The 19,689-nt window shown below is 33.3% G+C and overlaps 1 protein-coding gene across 1 annotated transcript; it reads right to left on the bottom strand.

Annotated features, from left to right (window-relative positions):
• Positions 1-2,254: 2,254 nt before the first annotated feature.
• Positions 2,255-18,295, bottom strand: LOC106076470 (integrator complex subunit 4-like). The gene is made up of 19 exons (XM_056013025.1): positions 18,198-18,295; positions 16,062-16,374; positions 15,071-15,177; positions 14,168-14,356; positions 13,567-13,706; positions 13,065-13,185; positions 12,866-12,937; positions 12,478-12,652; positions 11,659-11,864; positions 10,930-11,072; positions 10,283-10,398; positions 9,083-9,216; positions 8,560-8,717; positions 8,113-8,206; positions 6,761-6,832; positions 5,781-5,968; positions 4,577-4,874; positions 3,624-3,744; positions 2,255-2,505 (listed from the first exon to the last, which is right to left on the bottom strand). Exons 1-19 carry the CDS (start codon positions 18,249-18,251, stop codon positions 2,372-2,374), a joined length of 2,835 nt encoding a protein of 944 aa, XP_055869000.1. The 5' UTR covers positions 18,252-18,295; the 3' UTR covers positions 2,255-2,371.
• Between the last annotated feature and the right edge of the window lie 1,394 nt (positions 18,296-19,689).

Genomic DNA, 19,689 nt, shown 5'->3' with positions numbered 1-19,689 from the left:
TTGATCCGAGAATGAGAATTCTGCATAGTGCATAGATATATGCGTAGTCATTAAAAACAGCGAAACAGGAACTCATCGTTGATCTTCGGAATTGAAGATAGTGTCCTTCTTCGTTAATGTTGTATAATGATTGAAAACAAGCCTTGAGAAATACAAGGTCATGGAGCAATACGCAAATAGTCTCTTGGATAAGGCGTCGGGTTAAATGGACACAATTGTATGAGCTCCCAGCGCCTATGAGCTGCCCGTGGGCAGATGCCAGCTGACCAGTTTAGACATCAGCCAATCATCAACTACTCTCGTTTTTCATTTTAGCGCTTACCTCCCTTGCACTGTCCAACTGTTGAGTCTATGAAGCTGTTCGGATTCTCGTCACGTACTGTCCACTGTCCGGGATTCACTGGACAAACACACGCTGGACGTGTGGGACATGATTTACAAGTGGTTAACGAACCTGGTGGGGAGCTACAGAGTTTTTGTTCTAATTGTGTCAACTTCCACCCCCCACCCCATCCCTTTTCCCCAAATCGCGTATACATGAGGTCCTTCCAATTTCACCAGACAGCATCCCCAGGGGGCGCCATTTCAAAATATACAACTTTGTCTCTCCCTTTAAGTACCGGCAATCTTTTTTTTTATCGCGTGGTGTATGGTATGTATCGATAGGCCTACTTATATAGTTAAGTGATTCTAACCTTATCTAGGTTTCTCAAGAAGCCATCGACGAAGAAGCCATTACCTCCATTGTGCTACACTAGACTACTTTGACCTGCTTATAAGGTCACTCTGTTAGAGGGAAAGGAGATTAGTCTGTGGGTAGAAGGCACGTGACTCATGGAGCTCGTCGTCGCAGGAGCTGGTCGTCATTTTGTTGGGGTAACTGAATCAGTCTTCACCGGGTTTAGCCCGTGAGATATATCGATATATGGAGTCTGAGGACTCAGAGGATGCAGTTAGTTTAGACGCTATATTAAAATCGCAATGCTTTCAAATACTTGGAAATTATTGCAGAAATGAAGTCAGATAGGCCTACACATTGATCAAATATGTTCGATTTTATAAAACTGAGTTCTGGAAATACTGAACTTGTTTAGAAACTAATAATTATAATTATAATTATTATTATGGAAGAAAAACATTTTGCTCAGTAACCACGAAAATAAAAATGCAGTCATTTGAAATACTTCACTCATCCATAATATTCAGACTCAATATACTTTATATCTTCTTCCTGGTAGTTGTCTTAAGGGTTGAGACTCCTGGAACTCTAGGCTTATGAAAGCCTGTCTCCATCGGCATGACTGAACAAGCTTCTGTCAGGGTAAGATCCAAATGACCGTTTCTACCCGAGCACCACAGTGAAGCTGAGAAGTCTTGCTCGGGATGCTTTAAGATATAAACCTATCAAACTACAAGTAAATTTTGTTGATATGCAATAGAAAGATAAACAAATTCCAAATACGTTTCTGGAATGTTGTTTTAAAGTTCATTTAGCTTCGAATCCAATGAGATTTGCGACTGAGTCCATGTGACCAAACTGTGTTTCTTCTATTCTCAAAACTAACTGGAAGATACTCTAAGAGATCTTGCAGCTAAAATGTTTTTGTGATTGCTTACATGTCCAAGTGATCAGTACAAGATAGTTTATTGATGTAGTCCAAGACTTTCATAGAATCAGACACCAGAACAGATCAAGATTTAGTAAATGAAAGATTAGGAACATCAGTGCCAGGTGATGGACCAGTCATTCAGATGTTCACTTAAGATGCCAGACTGTATTAAATGTTTCTGATGCCTCTTCATTCAGTTTTGGTAAAAATGACACTCAATACAAATTTGAAACTATATTTTTGTTTGTTGTCTATCATATGATTCAGCCATTGGGAATCAATTTGGGTGTAGGTTTAAACTTGCAAGACAGGAAATCAGATTTTTAGAACAAATGTATAAAAGCTCTAGCTACATAAGTGTGTAATTAAAAACAATAATGAATCAACTTTCTCCTCTAGAAATAGGGGAGCCATTTATATATCTATAATCAATCTACTTTTATATATTCATGTAATTTTTCTTTGCGATACAATTCAATAATTTAACATTATGCTGAGTCAGGTTTGGAACAAATATTAGAATGAAGTCAATAGAATTGAAAGTTAAGATTTGTTATGATGGACTTCAAGGCTTACAAAACAAAATCATGGAAAATGTTGATGACATTCACACAATGAACTAGAATTACAACACTGACAATGTCTTCATTTATGTAACAATGTATTTGTACAACAAATCAAATATATGTGTATGATACAATACTATGTACAGGCACAAATGAACATCTAGTCCTGTAGTGACTTGACACTACTGCTCTGACTTATATTTTGTGAGGCTTGGTGGAGACGAGGATGTGGACAGGCTTGACCAGCTGGACCATTTCTTGTTTCTTCAGGAGATGCCTGGCTTGACCACATGGTTCTATCACCAGAGACACGTCAACACTGCAGGCCTCTGAAAGTAGTTAAGGAAAGTTAAGCTGGTGATATTAAACTGATTATTTATACTGGTTATAATATATTTAATTAGCCTATTCCCAGCAGTAAAAAAGTCCCAATTTCGATAGTCCGCATGCCAGATGACTTCTGTACAGGAAAGCCCTTTTGTGGGGGAAGGTCATTACAAGCGCTATAAAGACACCCTTAAGAGCTCTTTCAAGGTGTGTGATATTGACATTCACGGCTGGGAAGCATCAGCGCTCATTTGCTCCTCATGACGTGAAGCTGTGAAAGAGCACCAAACCAAAAAAAAAGCTGAGAAAAGAAGCAGGCCTATCTGCAACTGACAAATCCTACCTATGCCTCGTATGCAGCCAACTTTTCAAAGCGAAGATCTGACTTAACAACCGTCTTTTAGAATTCATAGGAAATGAGAAATGTGCTCATCGTCGACCACAAAGGAGGAGCTAATATATCTTATACTATAAAGTAGAAAGTAAGGCGTATGTATGTATGTTACGCATAGAAATCAAAACCGTTTCACCGTTTCATATGTTGGTCTACTCATCTGAATGAGGAAGAAGAAGAAACACCTTGGCCAAGTGCATGTGCTGATGTCACAGCGTTAGTTTGATTTAGTCCTCCATTGAATGAAGACTCAGTTGTGCATTATATTTATCAATAGCTTGATCACAGCAATATATTAATTTTAATCTTTCATCAAGTCTTAAAGAAAGTCATCAGTGGCCAAGGAACAGGAGGTGAAAAGGAAGACAGTAAGAATGACTACTGAAATGAAAAAGGAACTAATCCTAACTATGAACTCTTCATTTCATTGCCTCAAAGATAATAAAGGCTATTACTATTATTATAATAAACTAAGTGACACAAGTTGCTTCTAGACAGGTGAGGATAAAAAGGAGAGAATGTCTGGCTGACTGATCCAAATGTCAACTACATTATCTTATTATCTTAGCCATCAATAATGATAAATGAAATCCTGGAACTTCCTCAACTCTGCACATTATTTAAATAGCTCCTTTAGTCCAGGATACAATTGTTCCATCCCAAACACATGTAATTCATTAGTAAAAACCTACAACCTTAGCACACAGTAGTCTTGACGTCTCTTACCTGACCACAAGGCATGAGACATGACAATTTCAGTGTCCAGTTTGTGACTGAGATGACTTAGCCTTGTCCAGCCTGTTGACGGTGGACTGATCAGCTGACTCTGTTGGTCAGGGTACTTCACCTGTCAAAACAAAACAACAAAAATTAGCTCCCAGTTTTGTAGTCAAAGTTCAAAGAGACATATTTATTCTATTTATATTATTCCACTAATAACAATTTCAATAAAGTGGATGATGAGTCTTGTCTATAACATTATGATGAATTGCTAAATAATATCAAAATATTAAATTAAGGTAGAAGTTTCTGATCTATACATAATAATATTAACTTCAACCAGAAATATCCTTTACTATACTTATACAAAACATGAAAAACTAGATGTATTACATTCTGAAAATGCTTATTAATTTCAAACCATGGATAGTTTGTATGATTATTAAAGCTACAAGGCCATTAACAAAATAATGTGTGAATCTCGCTATTTGCACCTCTTTATTTCACAGGATAAGTTCAATACAAAAAAAAAAAACACATCAGAATTAGTAATAATGGGATTTAAAAAATCCTAGATGCCTGGTTGTGTGGTATGCGCTCTGTACTGTCATCTCAAACTCTGCCCACTGCCCTGCGAGAGGTTAAAGCTAGAGTGTAATAACTTTCACATCTAAAGCAACATGTGAAACAAAAGCAAAAAAAAAAACTCTTAGCCATGAGACTTGCTATTTGGCCATGTAAAAAAAACTCTTAGCCATGAGACTTGCTATTTGGCCATGTAAAAAAAAACTCTTAGCCATGAGACTTGCTATTTGGCCATGTAAAAAAAAAATCTTAGCCATGAGACTTGTTATTTGGCCATGTAAAAAAAAATCTTAGCCATGAGACTTGTTATTTGGCCATGTAAAAAAAAATCTTAGCCATGAGATTTGCTATATGGCCAAAGTCTTATCCTTTACCTGAATTTTCACATTCCTGACATCCTTGATGTTTTCAACCTTGGCAATGACCCTCAGACCTGCAGTCAGCCCAGCAGCCATCTTGATGGCAGTTTCCAAGTTCTCTACTGGCTCCTCCAGTGTGGCCTTAACCTGCCGAATGCCCCTGAAGAGAGGCACTGCACTGGGAGATAAACTGTTGATGGCTTTCTGCAGGACACTGTGAGTGACCTGAAGGTGAGACGCATCAATGAGGTCAATGCTAGACAGCAAGTGATTGGTAACTGTATCTGTCGGCCCTGATTCAGTCTCTGCAGACCTGAACAAAATAAACAAATATCTTGAAAGGAAAACAAAACCCAATAACCTTCTGATTGGAAAGAACAAAATACCACAAGAGCCTCACAAGTAGGGTCAAAGTTCAAACAGAAAACTGAGAACTTTTATCATGGGACATGAGAAGCGAATCTAGTTGACTTAGGGATTTCTACTTGGTATGTTTAATCCTGTGTTAGAATGATTTAAAAAAAAAAACAATATGGAAAGTACAAGCTCAAGCTATTTTAAAATTGTACCCAGTATTAAAACCTAACCCTAAGAAAGCTGCTCTTGTGGTATAATGTATTTACAATGTTATCGTTTAATAACTAATTTCATTCAGACTTTTTTATCTGTTTCTTTTTTATGCTTATCTTCAGGGTTGTGTTCTTGTAAAACTTCCATTTACTGGGTATTTATTTTTAGAAGTGTGAAGCTTCTTTCTAACCATGACACCAGATTGGAATAAATTGGAATAGCTTTCATATTGTGCAATTTTCATGCTTATAGCATGCTCAGAGCACTACGGCCGATCTCATTTGTGGATCAGTGGGGGGAGTATTTGAGAGGATTTCTGTGCTGCCTTTAGGTGCTCAGTAAACACAGATCTGCTGGATTCAGGTGTTCAACCTCGAGCCCCTTTTATTGGTAGCCAAGCCAAACCCATGGGTATTTAGCCCCATAGCCACAAATCTCACAATACACCTATAACGGTAATACTTAAAAAGAAATTTCTGGAAAATATGTAACTGATTTGAACACATTTTCTTAAAAGTTATTTTCAATGAACTGGTGAAAACAAAAGTACTCATAAAATATTGTTTTTGAGACCAATGGAGATGAACATATATTTAGACTCGGATATCACCTCCACTTTTGAAAAAGAGAAAATGAGAATGCTCCTTACTTTTTCATGTATGTCAAGTAATGTTTAAATGTCTCACACATCCTGATCTTGTCTGCCAGGGAACCACAGCTCAGAGTGACCACCATCAGCAGTGTTAGGGCTTTCAGTTCAATCTGCTTGACTGTCCAGATCAAACTGCTGGTCAGTCCCAGGTACACAGTCTGAAGTTTGGTCGTCAGTTGGAGAATCTAGCAAAAGAAAACAAAACATAATTGTACTGATATGTTTTCTTTCATGAAAAACAAATGAGAGATATGTCACACAATATTTAGCTGGATGATTGTTCAACAAATCCAATATGACCTTATTGGCAGGAAGTAACTGATCTAGTTTAGGGGATTAGAGTTGTATCCAATAACTTCTTACAATTTCATAAGCTATATTTTTAACCTAGTAAATCTCTTTACATCTTTACAATACCTCTATTCAAGTCACTCCTTCGTGGAACCAGTAGAAATTTGGACAGCTGATCTCAAAACGCCTCTAACGATTTAACTGGAAATTTAACAGTTTATATTTTTTTTTTAAAGTTACCCTTACAGACCTTGTGATCCATGGGGCAGATGATGTGAAGGTCATCGGTTTCTATGGCCAATGGTTAATTAGCAGGGTGTCTTCTGGCCAGCACAATGACCAACCACCAGTAGATCTACACTAGATCTTAAGAGTTATAAATCAGAACTTAAGGTCTAGTATTACATCTACGTGAACATACCAAAAAATAATCGCATAAGTATATCTTCCTCACTGGTTGAATAAAAAATGCATACGTTTTTGCAGTTGACGGTGTCACTGATTCGATACCCGAACTGTACCAAAATTGTGTAAAATTATTTTATTCTATTGGAAGTTTAATAATGGAGGTCATGTCTTTTTAACAAATATATTTTACAAATGATTTTCTTGTTCACTTCTAGATCCACTCTAAAATGTCTTCATCAAAAAACAAGTTTGCTGAAATATAGTTAAATGCTATTTACCTTATCCACAGCTGAATTCACACTATCACAGTCTGTCTCACACTGGGCAGGGTCATTCACTCTGGCCAACAACTGAAATTTACAACCAAAAACTTATGTCTAAACATTATAATGAGATTTCCCTTTTAAAGACGAAATCACCAACATTATATCATAAAATGCTTCGAAAACAAATTTAAATACTATTTATAGCAAATTTGAAAATGGGGGACTAAAGACATTTCAAATCTATCCAATTCTATTGGGTACTTCCCCTTGTCAGGGTTGTATCTCATGACTTTCACAAACCATATTCTGCTGGAGGCCAGGTGTGGAAAAGAAGCACTACTTAGCATTTGACAGCTGAACTGTGTCAGACAACTATTTTACATGGGGGATGACATCATGTCAAAGGCGATCTTTTTGGTGAGCTTAAATAGGAGGACAGTGTAACAAAGGTGCCCCCCCCCCCACCAAAGTACGACATTTTGCCCTCTCAGGCCTAGAGGAAAGCAAATGCAGTGCAGTAGATGGCCTCTGAAAGAGACAGCTAAAGAGCTCTTACAAAGGTAGCAAGAAACATTTGAGGCCCAAAGAAAAACTCTTGCCCAAGTCAGACTCAAATGACAAAAAGAAAACTAAAATAGATCCCCCACAGACAATGGCAAAATATGCATGTCACAAACAGGGTTTGTGTGGTCATGTAACATGCTGCATTCCTCTTTAATCTTTGTGATTGAAGACAGTGCCTCATCAGACAACTTAAAAGCTAGGAAAGATGTGGGCACTACTAAACAGGAATGAAAGTCATAAATAATAAATTTTTCTCACAAGTTTAAAAGTTATCTTTAGTAACTTTATGCCAATAACAAATTAATTCAGATGATTCTACCAACATGAACCAGAATGAAGATTCATGGCAAATGAAGAACTCTGGGCTCAAAAAGGAACAATAGTAGGACAATTTAGTATCCAAAAGATCATACTCAAGCATAGGTAATAACAGATTTCTCTCTCTCTGATAATCCACTTCATTAGTTTGACTACAAGATTTAGATCAATTAGCAGAATCTAGTATTAATGAGTCAAGTTAATTATTAGATTTAGATTATCTGCTAAATTAGCACCTAAAGCTAAACATAATCTAGGAAAAGGGACTGTACATGCCCATATCCAGAGACATTGGAAACATTAAAGGAATGTAGCATTCATTATTTTTTACTTCAAATTATTAACAAATTATGAAAATATTGGTCATAGTAATTTGATTATCCTTTTTGTGTTGGAATTTTGAATTGATAGCTTTATTTATTTTTTATTTTATGGGACAGTCCTGCAAAGTGCAGCATAGTGGCATGCCACTCAAAACTAACCTTGGTAAGTAATAATTGAGAGCGAAGAAAAACACAAGTACAGTCTGCCGAGGCTGAGATACCTTTGTCCAGCTGTTTGGTTCTTTCCAGATCTCTGCAAACAAGAATATAACATTAGAAATTATAAAAAAAAAGAGAATTCTCTATAAAATCTTGGTTTACACTTAGTATATTTCATAAACTAAATTGTTAAATATTTTGTATAGTTTAAATATTTGATATGTATAGGCTATTTGATATGTATAGGATATTTCCTACAGTTTGATACTAGCAAGTGGACTATTTTAGGTCATTTTTATTGGTACATTTATTTATTTCATAGAAATATCTTTTCAATAATGGAATTGTTTTCATCTAGAGCAATTAAAGCCGCAGAGTAAGTTGATAAGACTTGGCTCCCTGGCCCTGCTATTTAACAAATATCACAGAAATCTAAAGAGAACATACCTTACTGCCACTGTTAAAATTGAGATGACAGATTTGAAGTCCATGTTTTCAATGTTACGCAGGCGGAGGGTAAGTTCCTCAAGATACTGGGCTGTGTTTCCAACAGACAATGTGCTGGAGTTGTTGCTAGTTGTAAAGTCATCTGACATTTCCAGACTCTGCTCAGTACAAAAAGATGTACAATAATTAGACATTAGTTTAAAAGTTAAAGCAGGGTAAAACTTATATCAAATGTATTAGGATCTTTTCTTCTAATTATTTGGTATGGTTTTCAACAACTTTAAGACAATACATCTGATAGGATATTTTTTTTTATAAAGATTATGACATTAAAGTATGAAGTATATATGTAAGTACTAGTACACAAATGATAACTTGACTTTAGTAGCAGAAACACAATATGTAGAATAGGTAGTATCTGCAGTCACAGTAGTGACCACAAATAAAATGAAATCTATTAAAGTAATACAAGGATTATTTACTGTAGAAGCAAACATTGAGTGACATAAAGTATGGATATTACCTTAATAACAGGAACATAGTCAGGTAGACTGGAACGTAGGTAGGAATAGTGACGTCGTGTGTGCTCCTGAAACAATGGAACCATGGTAGGTGTTTTGGCTGCAGCATTGAAAACCAGAAGTAATACTGTTATATCTTTTGCATAGTTAAAGATGGAATAACAACAGGAAATAATACTATTCAAACTTTCAAGGTCTTTCTGCTATGTGCATCCATTGGAAACAGAAGTCAGTACAATGAAATAAAGTTGACAGCTATAAATAAACATTGACAAATGTAGGAAATGTTTTGTTCTGTTAAAAATATACAAGTAAAAGAAACTATTTTTTTCAAAGAATATTTGATTGTAGATTAGGAGGGAGATGTAATGTATTCTTCTTTTATAGTCTTGCAATTATCAACAATGATTTTTTATGAGCTGACGATTTTAAAATCATTATTTATGCCCTTGCCAAAGACATGTACAAAGGACGAAAAGAAACAGACCCTCTATGGAAAATATGTTGCATAGCTATATAAAACAATGCACTTTTCCTTATCATCAGAATCCAATACATTGCAATTGTTATTTTATTCAACCTACAAAGTGGTGACTATGGTCAAAGCAAAACAACATCAAGGGAGGTGAGAAGTTATACTAGAGAGGAAAAAGGAAATGATTGTAAGAAATCTAATGACTATGTCACACCATTTTGCTATACTGGAAGTTAAAAAACTGAATATTCCCTTAGCACAGTAAATCTTTTCCATCAAGTAACACTAGCAAAACTCGTGTTCGTATTTTTTTTTATGAAGTGAGAAGTTACATAACAAAAGCATTTAGCAATTTATGAGTATTCAAACCAATTGGATGTACTTCCAGATTCCCTTTAGAGATAAAATAAAAATAATAATAAATTTAGAGAAAACTTCTCCAATGCTATTGCAAACTCATATTGGTGTCAGACAAATTCCAGAAAAAGTTTGTGAATATCAGTGAAAATTTTGTTTTATTATATATTTCAGTTTCTATTCAGTTATAGAATTTCATCCAAATTTATGCATGAAAATATCTTTTCAATTTAGAGTAACAAAGAAATGAAAAATAAGAATACATAACTATTTGTGATAACTATTTACAAAGATAAACACTATAGATGTAAAGAAAACTTTATGTTTTAAATTGTTTATTCTACAAAAACAAAAAAATGTTTAAAGATACAAGCAGGGTCATCCATGTTTGGTTCTGGTGTATCTAGGTATGGATGTAAACAGAGCAGGTCAGGGGCCAGAGCTAACACATGAGCTGGATGCTTGGTACCAAGTTTTTGAGCACACCTGAAGATAGAAAAAGTTATTTTAATTGAATGAAATCAATGGAGCCTCAATGAGAGCTACCTTAAAGTAATAACATCAAGAAAGAAGTAACAAGAAAAACACTATCTGATCACATCACCATAACAAAACTGTAAGTACATCCCTTTATTCACTTGGGCATAACTGAAATGGACTGAGTTCTTACCAACTATAAATTGCTGTATCAGAATAAAAATTTGCCACAGCAGAGGTTTTTGGACATTAACTATGACTTTTCAAATAATCATAGCTAGTAAACAAAAATAAAGGCCATGTAAAAATAGATTATAAAAAAAAATTACATAACATTCTAAATTAGTTTTGAGAAAATGATGAAAACTTATTATATCATTTACCGAATAAATTGGTAGACCCTCTAATAAAATTACCAAATCACTGAAGCTTAAACTACAATTTTTTTTTCAGATGTTTTAGGATAGAGAATTACAAAAAAACAAGACAAAAAAACAAACAATAATAACAAAGCCAATTATAGTTCAAAAGTGATATTACCTCCAGATAGAAGTCCTGTCTTGTGGATATCTTTGCAAGTTATCCAGAAATGCCATAACACAGTTATTTATACAAGCCCTAGTTGCCATCTTGACATGGCCCAACATATCTCTGAGTGCCTCACGTGAAGAAGGAGAAAAATCCTGGAATAAACAAACAAAAACTGAACAATGGAAGAAAGTATTGTAAAAAAAACAAAACAAAAAAAACAACAACAATGTACTATAAATGATACTGATGATTTTATGAAAGAAATTCATCATTATGAGAATAAGTAAATAAAAGTAAAATTCCACTTTCAGAGCAATCTATAGGGCAGATGATGTAAAGGTAATCTGTTTCTGTGGCCCATGGTTAATGAGGATGTCATGTGGCCAGCACAACCCACCAACCACTTCTTACTTTTAAGAGCATAGGACAATTTAAAAAAAAGATGTGTTTAGATGTACCCCTCCATTTTTTAAAGCCTGTCAATAATAAGTAAATAAAAATTAATCTGAGTACAATATATTTTTAAGATAAAAATTGTAATTTTCATAATAATCAGCTATATGACAGCTAGACACTTTGGCCCTTAACAATGGCCCATATCAGCTTACTTCAACAAAAAAAAAAAAAAAAAAAAAAAAAAAAAAAAAAAAAAAAAAATGTGTGGTATTATAGCTGATTTATATCTTATATGTTTTTTTGTTGTTTTTTTTTATTCCAGTAAATTTTTTTTTACTTTACCTGTAAAACACCAAGTATTATTTCCACCTGGTCTTCCCGCAGTAATAAATTATGGCTAATCTTACGCAGGCTGTTGATGGCATTCAACCGCACACTCTCAATCTCATCGTTGAACATGTCTATGATGCTGTCTTGAGAGAGGATGGAAAACTGAGGAGAGTTGGAGGCAAGTTCACAAAGTGAGTCCAAGGCTGCGTTGCGAACATCTGTAAAACCAAATGTCACAATTTATTACATTTATACTTTTTATTATGAGCACAATAATTCTCTTGTTTTTTTTGTTTTTTTTTTAAGATAATTATTTGTGATCAGGTTTCATTTTTTAAAGTAAAGAAGATAAAACTATAAATATATAAATGACTAATGACTAAATAAATAAAATGAATGACTAATTAAGGAAAAAATTGAATTAAAAATAAAAATATTTAAACTTGTTATTTTGATTAGTTTATCAAAATGTAAATGTAAAATATATCAATATCAAGTTATTTTTAAAATGATTAATTTTAATAATGTCATTAACAAAATATATACATATTAAAGTTATTATGACATTAAATAAACAAAGGTAAGTGTTAAGTTTCCAGAGGAAATGCCCAAACTACACATAAATATAACAAATATACTTTTAAAATTTTTTTTTAATGTTTCCTATTGACTAAAAAATTACTGGTGTGCTAATTACACCAGAGCTACAACAACTAAAAATTAACAAAGTTTGTATACAATATATTGAATTGGATGGAGGCCAAGTAGGAATGTACATTTATGAGGTTAGGGTTATAATGAATTTCCTTGAGATGTAAACAAGTCACTTACCTAAATATTCATCCTCCAAACCATGAACAAAAGCACCGCAAGCCCCTATACTGAGTAGGTTCACAGAGTCTGGGTCAATGTCCTCTTTTGGGGCATCATCTGCCCACTTCTGACCAGTGGACCATTCACCTGAAGCAAAATGCTCTCTAGCCCTTTCATGTGCTGATCTTTTTCTCTAGAATAAAAATTTGTTGAGTTTTGGTGTTGAAAGAATTATGGTCAAACCATGAATATACAAAGCAAGATAAACAGGCTTTCTACTAAAGAAAAATAATTTTAGAATGAACCAATCATTGAAATGGCATGTACAAAATGAGAATCTTAAAACTGAAAGATGAATAATATTAGGGACAAATATTGAAGGACATGTTCCAAATCATAAACTCACTCTTAATTGTGACATAATTTTTTTGTCCAAAGTTTGCTCCAGAAATTTGGGGCTGACCAAATGAAGAGATCCCTGAAACAAAAAAAAAAATGCAATGCAAATTAAAAAAAACAACAACAACACCTGAAATATAAAAGATGATAAAACTTAGCTTATTTTGAGGCTGTAGGTTCTCATACATTATAGTACCCAAACTCACCAGCAACTGACAGGCTTTAACCCTGACTTTCACAGAGATATCTGAGACCATATTACAAATTTTTGCAAAGCCATCATCAACAAGCCGAAGTTCTTCAGATGAGTCTGTCACTGGTACAAGACTTTGATTTAAAAAACAAAAACATGCCCAATTATAACTCAATACAAGATACAAGAAAATAAAAAAGAAATTTAAAAAGTATTATTGATTTAGTTTTTATTATATAGGCTTAACATTCTCAGCACATCTATTCATCACAGGTAGAAAAAATAGCAACTTAGAAACAGAAAGAAAACAAAATGTTAATTTTCCATTTGTAACAAAAAGGAAGTAATAAATATGAATTTGTATGTTCAGTTTGCAATTGAAAATACTTTTCATTCATTCTTCATTCTGTAATGTGTAATAAATGTATGTTCGCTCCACATTCACTGTATAAACTGTATTTGAAATGCATGTATCTTCAACCAGAATTGATTGTTTATACTGTAATGTGAAATACCTTTCAGGATATAAGTGGCTCAAGACCCAAATGAGTTGAATGGCTGCCAGACGTACACCTTCATAGTCATCAGACAGAGCACTGCAAGCTTGTTGGTAAACAGAGAACCCCAAATACTGTCCACTGTTGTGTAGTGTCAGCTGAAGAGTAGGAATAGTCATTGGAATGTAAGATAAGCACATACATACAAAAATGCATTTTACATTTTCTATGAGATAAAGGCACACAGAACCATGCAACGCCAAGAAAGCTGATCTCTTCCTTAAAGCAAAATATTTTGAAAATCAGATAAGATGTGATTTTGAGTTATTAAAAAATCTTCTAAACTAATAGCAACACCCAGATTTTTCTCTTTGATACAAAGTAATCAGTTTTATTACACAATATTTTGCTCTGTTTTTCCTTTAACATGGAATGTGTGAAGGAATTTAATAAGAACTGTGGCTGATAGTACAGTAAGTAAATTCAAAGAATGTTGATAGAGAGAGTCTTGAATTTTGAGTTTTGCTTTCAAACATTTGTATGCAGGTTACAAGCTATGAATAAGCTTTAAATTTTCCTTATGTTTTATATACTATAAAATCAATTAAATAATACATGCCATGGCTTCAAAGGCACTACACCGGACTCTCGGGTCCTCGTCACTGATGTAACGAGTCAACACTTCTTGAATGGACACTGGCCAATCAGGGGAGGCAGGAGTGTCTTTACGCTGTTGCTCACATGAAGCTAAGCAGCCAATGAGTTGAAGGCAACTTTTACGTACTTGGTGATCTGAGTCGGAAACATTCTGACCAAACAAAAAGGAAAGATCATGTCAATAGCATCTAAATTTCAGAAAGATTATATTAATTCCAATAAAAAAACAATACCAAAATCCATTTTTCTTGCAATAACATAACTATTGCAAACAGTTAAGCAAACATCCAATTAAAACGTTTTCAAGTCACACAGACAATATACATGCCTCTGCTTACAATAAATATTTGCAATTAGATTGAAAGTTGAAAAACACTTCTAGAAAGTTCAAAAAACATTAATTTTTTATAAAATAATCAAAATATTTTCTAATTTTAAAAGGAATTTTCCCTAACATTAATTGGCTATTTTTCAATTCAAATGTTGACAAATTTGTATACATATTGACTAAATGTATTGATTTTTAAAGATTTATTTCAGTTTTAATTGCAATTTTAACTACAGTAAAATTTAATTCTTTAATACCACAATTTTGCCTATAGCTAAATACAACAGAATAAAAGTATCTTTTATGATTTATGCATTTCAGACGAAGATAATTTACATTTGAAGATAATTACATCCAAGCCCTAACTTTCTGCAGGATGGGAGTGCTAAAATTTGAACCAAAGGACATCGTAAACATTGAATGACAGTTCAGAGCACACACCACATGACCAGGCAGCTAAATAATTGACAAATATTAGTTAGTTAGATATCTTTATATTCAAACATAAAGAAATCAACATTAAGAAGAGATAAATACCTTAAATGCTGCTCTCATGAAACGCTGAATGTAAGGACTAGAAGGAGAAAACATTTGGCTAACAGTCTTTGCACTCACTAACATTTGACTCAAAACTTTATGCGATGCTGCCAAGAGATTTAATTAAAACATTAGTAAAATCAACATCCAGATTTCTTTTATTCTCAAAGTATATCTATTAAATAAATGCGCGCCTAACAAAACTGGTTTCTAGTTTAAAACAAACATGGATATTAAGATAAAAATAGCACTCATCTTGATTTCATACTGCTAAACAATTTATGAGTTGAAATTAATAGACTTTTGAAAAAAAAAATTTAACCCTCAAATCAACTTTTTTTTTTACAAATTTTGCTCTACAGCATAATTTGTCATGAACAGGAAAATACAAATAAATCTCAGCATTCTAATCAGCTGGCTAAATCATTTGTTCTCTACAGACTAGACTTTTTTGCAACCTTTTATATACAGATGTTTATGATCACCAGTCAAAGGCAGCCAGAATACTATACAACATTAACATATCAGGAAATGGTTCATAAAGGATACTGAGTGATTTTGAGCTAAATAAATAGTTTTATTTTTTTATTATTTACAAAACAAAATTTTGTTAATTGTCATCTATTTTATTCACTGGTGTCATTCTTTGTGAGAGGATGGAGTGGCTGAGTGGTGAAGCAACTGGCTTCCGTACAGAGGGGTTTTGAGCTAACAATCCCAATGAAGAATGGAATTTTTGGTTGGTCGGTGTCCACATGACACCCTTATTAAACTGTCTGCCATAGTTTATTGCATAGCATTTAAAGTCTAAGAGAATATGTTATTACACCATAAACAGAATTAAGAATTTTCTTGACATTTATGACTACATACTTTGAGGCACAGCTGACCTAATATATAACCTTTGATAATCTGACAAACCCTCTGGACCTCTAACCGTCAGACTATCAAGAGTCAACTGTAGTCTTCACAAAGTTAAAGATACACTTACTCTCAGAGTTAAGTCTGTTCAAAAGGTCATCAGCTAATAATTGAATATTAAAACCTGGAACAAGTGCTAGCCTGGCAAAAAGGGAAATAATTTTACAGCGAACTATAGAATCACGTTCGCCAATAAGATGTTCCACTAGCTCATTGTATATCCCTTCGGCACCTTCTTTGTCAATGGGCATACTCTCCTCCAGCTTACAGAGCAAAAATATTGTCTCCTGTGGGGAGTTAGAGCTTGAAAGGTTCAAGGATATCACAGGTGGAGTGGATTGATGGATCAATCGCAATTTCTTGACAGGTTGTGGAGGTTCTTCCTGAAAAGAAAATAATTCTAATTTGATAAATTTACTATAAATAAATGTAGGAATTTACATATTAATAATAATCTTTATTGTCCCTATGGAAATTTGTCTTTCAATTTGTGCATTACACCAAACAAAAAAACATTATAACAATAAGAAACCAAAGTGTACATTCACACCAGACTCACTCATAATTTACATGTGACAAAGTTTATATCAGATTAAGCTCTTATTTAATGATTTGATTGCCAGGGGAACAAAAGAGTGTTTGTGTCTGTTTGTCTTTGCTATTGGTCTCTTGTATCTCTTTTGTGATGGTATACCCACTAGTGAAATGGAAGCTGAATGAACAAAAAAAAAACCAACTTATTATTAGATACAGGTTTCTAGACACAATATATGATTCTAGCAAGAAAAATACTTTATCTAGATCTACTTCTAAAAATATAAGTTCAAAATTCAGATATTGACTCATTTAGTAAAGAGAAATTTTACAATTTATTTTAGATCTAGTTTGGCTTGATTCATTCAAACAAAATAGATCTAGACTTTGATCAGGGACAGTCATGCAAAAAACAACAGTAACAACCTTCCTTTTATATGATAATTTGTTTGTATTGACTTTTTGAAGTTAGCTAGTGATAGGTGAAAATTTCAACATGTCAGATGGTGAAATTAATGAAAGTATATATATACTAAATGAATCTGATTTTAGTGACTCTTATAGCCCTAATAATGAGAGCAGTATAAAAGGAGGGCTTTAGATCTAGGTCTACACTAGATTTAGCACTAGTCGATCTATGAGTCTGATCTAGATTTAGTGTTGATGATGCCCATCCATGGTAACATGGTTTAGAGTTAGGGGTGAGGAGCTGGACAGAGAATATGCTCCCATAGAGTTTTTTATGCTTTTATTTTTACTATCAATTTCTGTTCATATTTTTGTTGGGGAGACTAATAAATATATGATGCCAACTTTTTGACCAGCAAACAGCTCACAAGAAGATTCTTGGGTCATAAATAGGTGTCTGTCACTGTGGCCATAATATAATCATCATTATAATGAAGATGTCTATTTACATGATACTTTGAGAGAGATAAGTAGTAGAAGAATTTGACAGAAGTGTCTAAAAAAGTGACTAAAGGGTATCCATGTGTCTTGTTTCCCCAAATACAAGTTGTAATAAACATAAGTAATAGGACTTATTCAGGCCTAAAACTTCTTTAAAAACTCTCTTAAATTTGTAATTCTATTCAGTTTTGAAAAAATTTTGTAAATTTCTGCACATAAATTATGCAAATTAGTTTAATTAGCTTAGCTAATTATAATAAATGTTAATATTTCAGTTGAATTTTATGTCATTATTAGCTGATAATAAGCATAAGAAAGATGATAATTATAAGCTCATCCATTTCTCTTCAATAATAATATAATTTTGTGTAGTGTATTTTTTTTTTTGACTATTGTAAAGTAATAAAAGTAATTAAGTCTAGATCTACTTTATTTGTAATGTTAAAATATCAGTAATGAATTTTTTTTAAATATTATTATTACTAAATATTAGTAATATAAATAATTAAAATATTAGTAGATCTAGACATTGATTTGAACATTCTAGTATTATTTCTAGTCTAGAAGAAGACTTAGAATTTCTAGTACGTTAGAAGAAGACTAAGGCTAAGGCTAAGGCGTCTAAGGCACTAAGGACTAAGACAAAAAAGTGTAGTGTAAGTGTGTAAAGTGGAAAAAGTGCTCCGTCTTCTTGGTACCAAATGTGGACAAAGGGTTAAAACCGATACATATAATCTAGATCTCACTAAATTTTTAATTTTACCGTAACAACATAACTGAATTCTGCAAGAGCTCGTTTTTTCAGTTTTGCAGCCATCTCGATAAACAGATGAAGCTCTTATGTGACAAAGTTGTCAAAATCACATTTATAAAATGCTGAATTTCGATCTATGTATAGATCCAGTAGCTACAAAACAATACTTTTTGTTGAAAGTTTTGTTTTTATTTAGCGCGTGAAAACAAGAAATCTCACACATATATCTTTGTATATATTGAGAACATGAGCAATATTTTAAGTAAAATGCATCACAGGCGTTCTAGATTCTACATCTATAATCTTAGATTCTGAAGGAGCATCCGAATCATTAAAAAGGAGATATTGGGGGACGGGGTGGGGTGGGGGGGAGGTCGTTTTAGGCAGTATAAACAAAGAATTATCTCACCATATTGTATATCTATCGATACAAATTTAAAAACAAGCAAAATATAAAAATACTTTTTTTTTAAATATCTAAGAAAAAGAACATTTAATATTATATTTATCGATAATGTAGAAATTATTTCCCTTTTTTGATATAAATCCATAGACATAAATAGTTGATTACCTATGACTAATTGGTTAATTTTTTAATTATTTAGTTTTTGTTATGTAGGCTATAATAAATTAATTGTATAAAGTTTTAACTTGATCCGAGAAAGGGTGTGGGAGAAAAAACGTTTACAATTATGTAAAGAGACAGACCTCATTCACCAATCGTAAACAAACAACATTAAGCCACGTGGTGCTTTATCTCTTCTATATAATTTACAATCGTATGTTCAATTCATGATGGTTGTCACGTGACTAATGGGATACTTTTTTATTGATCCATGTATTTTCTTGGCAAGTTTCAACTTTATCCAAGACTGGGTGTGGAAGAAATAACGTGTACAAACTTGTTACCAGACAGACAGAGTGAGTTGATATAGCCTAAGCTTAATTTGTAAAAAAAAGCATAGGTAAAATTAAGTCATAAACTTTGTCTAAAATTTTTCCTAAAGAATACGAATTTCTCTCTAGACTTGACAAGTCAATTACAAGAAATAGTCTAAGGACTTAATATTTTAATTGCTCATGCGCAAACAGAATCTTGTATTTTAAATTACAGACGTTAGTTTAAGAGAGAAGATACTTAGGCCTACGTCCTATATACGTATTGATGTGTTCAGGTAGTCGTGCATGTAAATTTGAGACTTTTAAACTTTGCTATGTTCTTGACTTTCCTGGCTAATTCATGCAACCCGTTCCATGCTCTCATGACACAATAGGGAAGAAGGAGCATTTGGACGAATTTGTCCTAACAAAGGTATAAGACGTGTGTCTTGTGCTATTAGAGTCTTAAACTCCTGATAAGTCATTGGTATCTCCTATTAGATTCACGCAACCAGCTACACAAGTTCCAATCGCATTAGGGGAGATGGAGATCTTGTAAGAAGTGCTATCAAATAGAGAGTCTTGTGCTGAGTATTGTGTTGAGTATTGTGTTGAGTCGTGT

The sequence above is a fragment of the Biomphalaria glabrata genome, chromosome 15 (genome assembly GCF_947242115.1).
Source record: "Biomphalaria glabrata chromosome 15, xgBioGlab47.1, whole genome shotgun sequence".
NCBI lineage: Eukaryota > Metazoa > Mollusca > Gastropoda > Planorbidae > Biomphalaria > Biomphalaria glabrata.
The sequence above is the reverse complement of the archived record's forward strand: the minus strand, read 5'-3'. Positions and strand labels throughout refer to the sequence as shown.

What these genes read in the sequence shown, in the direction of transcription:
- LOC106076470 (XM_056013025.1), bottom strand. Translation starts at nt 18,251, where the DNA reads ATGGCTGCAAAACTGAAAAAACGAGCTCTTGCAGAATTCAGTTATGTT. An exon ending in TACTTGACATACATGAAAAA is followed by an intron (nt 4,875 to 5,780) that starts GTAAGGAGCATT and finishes TATTTTGTTCAG; the next exon opens with GTCTGCAGAGACTGAATCAG. An exon ending in GTCTCATGCCTTGTGGTCAG is followed by an intron (nt 2,506 to 3,623) that starts GTAAGAGACGTC and finishes AACTACTTTCAG; the next exon opens with AGGCCTGCAGTGTTGACGTG.